General features: G+C 43.8%; 1 protein-coding gene across 6 annotated transcripts in view; it reads left to right on the forward strand.

Annotated features, from left to right (window-relative positions):
- EIF4ENIF1 (eukaryotic translation initiation factor 4E nuclear import factor 1) overlaps positions 1–4,971 on the forward strand; it is a 47,010-nt gene extending 42,039 nt beyond the window's left edge. For all 6 annotated transcript variants that reach the window (XM_055323388.1, XM_055323386.1, XM_055323387.1 and 3 more), the window contains 4 exons: positions 1,004–1,136; positions 2,688–3,032; positions 3,281–3,445; positions 4,218–4,971. In XM_055323388.1, the coding sequence (XP_055179363.1) occupies positions 1,004–1,136; positions 2,688–3,032; positions 3,281–3,445; positions 4,218–4,459 (885 nt within the window). In that variant the 3' untranslated portion in view covers positions 4,460–4,971. The remainder of the gene's footprint in view (positions 1–1,003; positions 1,137–2,687; positions 3,033–3,280; positions 3,446–4,217) is intronic.
- The last annotated feature ends 3,842 nt before the right edge of the window (positions 4,972–8,813 follow it).

Below are 8,813 nucleotides of genomic sequence, written 5' to 3' on the forward strand. Positions count from 1 at the left end.
TTGGAGTAGAGAGTGTAGAGGATGATAGGAGTGAAACATAGGATGTGAGCTAGATGGGGTGAACTGGTTGGATCATGCGGAATCCAGTGAAACATGGTACGGACTTCACAGATTCAGATCTGTGATATGAATTAAAGCTAGGACAAAGGAGTTTGCTTATTTGTAGTGATAAATCTAGTTTTACAACTGATGCATATTAGCTGTTTTTGTTTTGTTTTAAAGTTTTATCCCCCAGAAACCTGTATCATCTAGTCAAAGCTGATAGGAGGAAAATCTGTTACTCTGCTACAGGACCCCAAGTGGATCTTTGCACCAAGTACTTTGAAGACAGGATCTGAAGGGCTTCTTTGTTCATAATTCATGCCCTGTCTCATGCCATCAGTTATTTAGGGTTAGTGAGAAAGTCACATGCACATTATAAAATCATCAAAGTAAAAATGAGCAGTGAAGAGTTGGGAACAAATGACCCCAAATGGTGAATCCTAGGGGCTGAGGAGAATATTTAGATAATTGAATTTTCTGGTAGCCAAGGTAAGATGAGATACATTAAGAGTAAGAGAAATTTGGGTTCTGCAGTTGTTCTGAACTGTCCTTTCCCAGCAGGCAGACTCTTGCTCTAGGGTATACTTCTGGCCATGTTCCTCCCTGTTCTCAGACTAATCCCGGGCTGGGGAAATGACTGAAGCAGAGACTGCATAGGTAGGCCCCTGTCACCACAGACATAGATGGGTAGGTTGAAGCTCTGTGCTTTAACTACCTTTGTGCTGAAGCTAAAGGTCTTGATGAAAATGCGATGTGAGCAAGGGATGACACACTTGGGGCACCATCTATTTGGCCCACCGTGTTTCTTTTCCTCCAGCAGCTAGGCACCAGAACATTGGAGTTGGTCTCTGCCACATGTAGCCAATAAGGGGATTCTTCACCTTGTTGAGTAGTTTAACCAGTTAAGCCTGGCTTTAGGAAAGGCATTTAGAGAACATGCTAATACTGTTTTTCTCTGCAGCTTTCTCCTTCCTTCACCCCTACCTCAGTGATTCGTAAGATGTATGAGAGCAAAGAGAAAAGCAAGGAGGAGCCGGCATCTGGAAAAGCAGCTCTTGGTGACAGTAAAGAAGACACTCAGAAGGCTAGTGAAGGTACTGCAGAGCCGTTGAGGGTGTGCTGCCTAAGAAAGTATGTGACAGAGCATGGGCTTAAGTGTTAACCAGCTGACCTGATTCTCTGCAAATCCCTATGCAAAGCCCCTCCCTTCCTGCTTTGGACCACAGTTCAGTGTCTGCCCGTGAGAAGCATTATAGCAGCTCATAATTTCTTAGCCAAGCATTATAGCAGCTCATAATTTCTTAGCCACTTGAAATTCTGACCAATCTAATAGTGGTATGAGTGCTAGTATGAGGAAGAGTGAGTTTTAGTTTAGAATCTATATTGGGGCTTCTTTTTGTTGCTTAAGATTATTCATGAGACAGAGGGGCGGAGACATAGGCAGAGGGAGAAGCAGGCTCCCTGTGGGGAACTTGATGTGGGACTCCATCCCAGGACCCCAGGATCACAACCTGAGCCACCCAGATGTCCCTATTGGGGCTTCAAAGTTAAATTATTAGTACAATTATTTGGCAAATTAATGTGGTACAACCAGTTTTACTTCTGAAACATTCTCTCTAGTCTATGGAGACTGTGTCGAACAAAATCTGTACAATGGGTGAAGCATAAAGTGTGGAGAGCCTTTTGGAAGTATATAGAAAAGGGCGCCTGGGTGGCTCAGTCAGTTAAGTATCCAACTCCTGATTTCAGCTTAGGTCATGCTCAGCTCAAGAAGCCTGCTTGAGATTCTCCTCCCTGTGCCCCCCCCCCCCCCCCGCTTGTGTGGTGGCATTGGATGCACTCTGTCTCCCCTCTCTCACGAAATTTTTTTTTTTTCTTAAAGGAAGTATATAGAAAACTGTGAACGAGGTTTTTAGGAATTGCGGTTGGGACTATCAAGGATGTGAAATAGGTTCTAGTAAGTTAGGTTTACACATGTCTGTAATACTGGTCTGAGAGCTTTTTGCTGTGAGAAGGCTTCTGGAAAAAGGAAATCCTATTGGTCCCACTAAAAGGAGTTCACATTCCTTCACTAGACTGTTATTTCTGTTGTAATGGATTTGTATAATTTTATACTTTTATTTGATCTTTCCCTTAGGCTTAAAAAGCAGGTTAATCCCAGGCATTGACCAGGGCACTACTAGCTCCCACACAGATCTGAACCACAACCATATGGGCAGGCAGAGCAAGGTGCCTAAATTAGACCACCAGGCCTTTTTTGTTGTTGTTGTTTTGTTTTGTTTTGTTTTGTTTTGTTTTGTTTTGTTTTGTTTTAGACCACCAGGCCTTAAGCCAGGCTCACTTGCCCATAGCTATTCCTGGGTCGAGAAGATTTTAAGAAAAATAAACTTTGTTCCAGCAGTGTATTTGGAGACTAGAAATCTTAGGATCTAGTTCCAGCTCTGTCCCTAACTACCCCCATGACCTTAACTAGGCCTGTTCATAAGACATGGTGGTTCCTATGATAAAATTCTCTAAATTTGCTGAGGGGATCAAATAAGGATTATAAACTTTTTAAGAAATGAGACTTGCTGTGGGTCACTGGGAAGAACATGTTTGAGAGAAGTTTGCCAATACCAAAATATTCTCTGTCTGGGTCCTTACAGAGAATCTGCTGTCATCTAATTCTGTGCCCAGCGCTGATCGTGACTCTTCTCCTACTACAAATCCCAAACTTTCAACGTTGCAGCGGTCTTCGTGTTCTACCCCACTGTCTCAAACCAACCGTTACACCAAAGAACAAGATTATCGACCTAAAGCAACTGGGAGAAAAACCCCCACCTTGGCATCCCCAGTTCCAGGAACACCTTTTCTCCGACCTGTCCACCAAGTTCCCCTTGTCCCCCATGTCCCAATCGTTCGGCCTACTCACCAGCTTCACCCAGGGTTGGTCCAGAGGATGCTGGCCCAGGGAGTACATCCACAGCATCTTCCAAGTTTGCTCCAAGCTGGTGAGTTTCTCACCTAGCAGGACAGCAGTTGCCAGAACTGATGATGTACTATACTGTAAGAGGTTTTTTATCCCTCAAAAAAGTGTTGCTAGAATTTTCTAACTGATGGGCAGTGGGTCAAATTCAAACTGTCCCTTTAAAGGTGAAGAACCTAGCATAAGCATTGTCAATTAAACTTTGTAAATCAACAAAGGTTAAAAATTTCCAGATTACTTCTCACCAGTTTTTTCTTTTTCCATGCCCAACAGGTGTGCTTCCTCCTGGAATCGACCTGACTCCTTTACAGGGAATATCTGGCCCAATCCTGAGTCAACCCTTTTACCCTTTACCTACAGCCAGTCACCCTCTCCTAAACCCTCGCCCTGGGACACCTCTGCATCTGGCAATGATGCAGCAGCAACTACAGCGCTCAGGTAGGTTCAGAAATGGGCCAGGGGAGCTGGGGGTGGTCTGAATAGGCTTAAAGCTTTTGGACCAATTTCCGGTGGAAACACAATTACTTCTTTAATTTATCCTGACAAAATTGGGTAAGGGGATAGCCAGAGAATAGGATGAAGTAAACCAACCTCTATGGGATTTGGAATTTCTCTCCCTATGAAGACAGTGGGAGAGCTGACTATGCTCTGGCATATTTTTGCCGTCTACCTCTTAGAGAAGGCGGAGAATCCTGACAGGTTTAGCATAGAGACTGTCCAGAGTAGATGCCCTCTCACTATCTAATGTTAGTACTTCTGTGATGTGGCTGCTTGTCGTGGGAAGGAATGGTCATGTCATTTAGGAGGGCTTCACAATACAGATGGTTTTTGAATAGCTTTGCTTTCCAAGGTACTGTATTCCGGCATTTTGATTTAATTTTTTTTTTTTATTTTTTTTTTATTTATGAAAGTCACAGAGAGAGAGAGGCAGAGACATAGGCAGAGGGAGAAGCAGGCTCCATGCACCGGGAGCCTGATGTGGGATTCGATCTCCAGGATCGTGCCCTGGGCCAAAGGCAGGCGCCAAACCGCTGCCTATTTTGTAGGGATCCCTATTCCGGCATTTTGTAAAGGAGTTAAACCCTAGAATAAACCCTCCAGTAAAGAATTTTGTTGGGAATTTTACGGATAAGATTTAAAATGAGGCAAGGCCTGATACAGAACTACTTTCCCCCACATGCTCTGAATGATAACCTTCTTATCCCCATAGTTCTTCATCCTCCAGGCTCTGGTTCCCCGGCAGCAGCTGTCAGCGTTCAGACAACCTCTCAGAATGTGCCCACCAGGTCAGGCTTGCCCCACGTGCACTCCCAGCTGGAACATCGCCCCAGCCAGAGGAGCAGCTCCCCAGTAGGCCTCGCCAAATGGTTTGGCTCAGATGTGCTACAGCAACCCCTGCCCTCCATGCCTGCCAAAGTCATCAGTGTAGATGAATTGGAGTACCGTCAATGAACAGGGCAGGCAGGCTAACCTATGCCTGGACCTATGGTGGCACCCTGATTAGGACTCTGCTTCCTCATCTCGGGTTGGTTTACGGACTTTCACTTTGGAGCACTCTGTGCAAAACTATTTAGGGAAGCCCAGGCACCTGGTGTGGTCTGCACTGACAGAAGGATCTTAACCAACTGAATGGAGCCTACATGGTCTGAATCCAGGATGCAGTGTTGCTATCAATCCTGGAAATAGTCTTTTTTTTGTAAGATATGTGAATGAAGTGTTGGTGTCTTCACCAAAAGGTGGCACCTAAGGGTTCTAAGGAAATAAATGTATAGACCCTATGTACAGACTTGTGTATAAACAACTTTTGTATATACATATAGGATAGCTTTTTTGAACTTATACAGCTGTACATAAAAGTAGCTGATACTAGTTAAGCCTGTGTCAACATTTTTTTTTTCCACTTGTACATTTGGGACTTTTTCTTTTGGTTGATTAAAGTTGCATATGCTAAGTGTGTGAATGAACTTAATGGCTTGTGTTTATTTCTTGCTGAATTCATTCCTTCTCATTTACAACCAGCTGACCTGTGAGGTTCAGTAGTGAAATGATCTGAAGTTTTAATTTTTCTTTGAAACTCAGAACTGAACTCTTGATCTCATTTAGAAGGAAGCAACACAGGCTGCCTTTTTTGAGCCTTATCGACCCAAATGGCTACTTAATTAAGCTGGACCTACCCTACAGGAAGCCTTGTGGTTAACACCAGCTTATAATGTGTACTATCATAGATTAAAACCACCTAGAAAGAAAAGAAAAAACAGGACCTGAGAGTTCTCATTCAACCCATTAATGTCTTTCATATCAAACTGCCCTCAAGACTGATATGTTAGTGGATTCCTTGTGTTTTGTATCTTTCCTCAGCTCAGTTATTTTCATTCCCCTTAACTACATATGGACAGCATTAGAGAAGAGGCTTCTACCAGAATACTATACGTATGTATGATCTTTAGTCTCCTTTCCTGACTGGAGTTTTTTCAGTCCTACTCTAAGGTAATAAATTTTTCTCAAACTCAGTTTGCCCTAGTTCTCAACACTTGTCCACCAAAGCTACTCTGATTCATACTAGAGGATCAAAGAACGAGGTGGTTCTCACAGGTGAAGGCCAAGGTAACTGGATTTTGACTACAAGGGTAAAAAAAAACAGCCTGAGTTTTCAGTGTTAGGTGTGTTACTTATAAACCTGGAGCTGCCCACCCTTAGTACTTCCAGGAACATAAACTAGGTTGCCTTTCAACAGAACCTGGCTTTGAGGATTGAGCATGAGGTCTCTTACTGATACTTTATCAGTCCTCCCACTCCCCAGGCACTCAGTGGGATTCCTTAGCTTCAGAAATAAAGCCTATGTTTAGAATTCTTGCAAATGCTGTTTCCACAGGTAGAAGCTAAAAAGCAGTCTCAAGTAACAATGTGAGAACACACACCAGAATCCAGTTCCACCTCTCCTTTCACTTCCTCTTTGTGTTGAACCAAAAGTTGTGTTTGGTGGGAAGAACTGGGTTGGAGCTTCCCAGTAAGGGCTTCTTTTCAGGCTAAAAACTGACGGGACCAAAATGCACAATGTAGGCACCAAGCAATGGGCAAAGCTATTTGCCAGTGGTTGGGGAGACAGAAAGAAGGGAATGTTGCTAACACTAGCACAGCGTAAGGTAGATAGATTTTAAACCTATTTGGTGCAGGGGAGGGAGTGGAAGCAAAAGAGGAAGCTAATGCAATCTTCCAGGAGCTAAGAGCCTGATAAAAGGGTCAGGGAAGGAGGAAATGATATCTTGGCTAAGAGGAGTACATGGAGCAACTTTGGGAAGTCTAACAGTCAAGAGAGGAGTTTGGAAGCAATCAGGTCTAGGAGAATGTGCAACACAGAGGTCAAGAGAATTGGGAATAAAAGATACAGCACAGGGAATATAGGAAATGGTACTGTATGGTGATAGCTACACTTGTGAGCGTAATGTGTAGACTTGCTAAATCACTACTGTATACCTGAAACTAATGTAACATTGTGCATCAACTATAATTTAAAAAAGAAGCTAAGCATGTAGAAGGCCACCTCAAAGTACAACAGGAACACCACAAAGAACCTCATGGAATACCTACTTTTAAGGAGGGAGGCCGGGTGGGAGGAGGGAAAAACTGCCTCTCAAAAGAAGCAGTTGAGCAGTCAGCTCACTTTGAAAGTCAGTGTACCGGTGAGAAGTGGGGGAAAAAATTGGCTAGTACACGCATCCCTTCTTTCAGGAGGCAGCAGAGCTCTGTAAAGATACTTGGTAGCTAAGATAGAAGGGTAGCCAGGTCCACTGGCCCTTCTTTGTAAATGAAAGAAATGAGCACAAAATCCAGGAATGAAGATAACTTACAGGAGTAAACGGATTAATTCTCTTTACCAACAGTTGATTCAAGAATAGGCTTGTGACCCAATTTAGGCCATGACACAAGGACAATTTGGGCAGTTTCTGGCAAATACCTTCCCAAAAAGATAAGAAATAGTCCTATTATCTTCTGGATGCTGGGTGTAAAGCCTGGGACTGCAGCAGACATTCTGTGATTGTGAGAGGAGCCAGGTGTTCAGCAAAGTCAACGAACTGCAGTGGACAGAGTCAACTGAAGAAAAAATTTGGATCTTCAATGGGATTTCAGCTGCCATTAAGCCCATCTGAGCTCCGGGCAGCTTACATGAGAGACCAGGTTTCCTTCTACTTCAGCTGGTCATGTTAGTTTGCTGTTAAAAGTGTTCTAACTAATGACACAGGACAGGGAGTCTGTTAAGCTATGCTTAAAAAGACCAGGAAAGGGGCACATGGCTCAGCTGGTAGAGTAGGCAGCTCTCGATCTCAGGGTCATGAGCTCGAGCCCTACATTGGATATAGAGGTTGCTTAAGTAAATTTTTTTTTTAAGATTTTATTTATTCATAGAGACAGAGAGAGAGAGAGAGGCAGAGACACAGGCAGAGGGAGAAGCAGGCACCATGCAGAGAGAGCCTGACGTGGGACTCCATCCAGGGCCTCCAGGATCACGCCCCGGGCTGCAGGTGGCGCTAAACCGCTGCGCCACCGGGGCTGCCCGAGGTTGCTTAAGTAAACTTTAAAACAAATTCAGAAAAATTAAAAAATTAAAAAAAAATAAATAAAACTCAGGAAAGAAATGGTTCAAGGAACTGTAGTCTTAAGAGTTCATGAAGAGAAAACCTTAATTGTAGGACTGCCCCTCCTTAGTAGTCCTATCCCAGACACTATTCCTCTCCCAGAACTCTCAAGTTTGAGCCCAAAAAGGAAAGAGTTAAAAGGTAGGGTAATGCTCTCTTCAAGTATCAGGGGGCCACTGACAAAGGGAGAGGAGGATGCTGAATGATGGAAGCAAGGCCTATTCAAAGCACTGAGGTCCTTGATGAACTAGATTTCAATAACCTCCTCTACCCAACACCCTGGCAGTGCTAAATTCTTGCTATGATGTGAATTTGAGCATGAGGATTTCCCTGAAACCTAGAATTTGCTCTGACTGGAGAGCAAGCCTTGCTGGAAATCCCGTAGCTCTGAAAGCCAATGTTTTTCTAAGAGCTTGGGTAGGCTCTAGATTATGGCCTCTATGATGAATGCACCAGTGATACAAGGTCTATATCCTGCAAAGTGATGGGGATACCAGGCTTATCTCCTTGGTCTGGAGATAGTGCTAAACCCAAGTTCCAGGAAGCTGATCAGAAAAACAATTGTTGGGATCCCTGGGTGGCGCAGCGGTTTGGTGCCTGCCTTTGGCCCAGGGCGCGATCCTGGAGACCCAGGATCGAATCCCACATCGGGCTCCCGGTGCACGGAGCCTGCTTCTCCCTCTCCCTATGTCTCTGCCTCTCTCTCTCTCTCTCTCTCTCTCTCTCTCTGTAACTATCATAAATAAATAAAAAATTAAAAAAAAAAAGATTAAAAAAAAAAGAAAAACAATTGTTACTAAGGTAGCATGAATAACAAGTACTGAAAAAGGCTGAGTATGTGGATAATCCCACAGTCCCATCCCTCACAACCTGCTAGAAGTGCTAGCTCACTTGATCTAAAAATCAAACTCTGTCTTGCTGCACATCTGCTTCCGTTCCTGATTTTCTAAGGGACTACCCTTCTCTATTGTCTCTGTAATCCACACTGAAATTATCCCACTTCTTTTTCACTGAAGAGCAAGTCAATCAATTACCAAGTTTAGACTTCTCTGTACAAAAATGACTACACCCTCCCTCTGCCATTATTCTCACTAACCCAGTCTACCGCACAAAGATTGCTTTGCCAATTTCCCAGTATTGGGGTGACCTCTTTATATTCCTCTATTCCCAGC

This window comes from Nyctereutes procyonoides, unplaced genomic scaffold (assembly GCF_905146905.1).
Source record: "Nyctereutes procyonoides isolate TBG_1078 unplaced genomic scaffold, NYPRO_anot_genome, whole genome shotgun sequence".
In the NCBI taxonomy this organism is placed as follows: domain Eukaryota; kingdom Metazoa; phylum Chordata; class Mammalia; order Carnivora; family Canidae; genus Nyctereutes; species Nyctereutes procyonoides.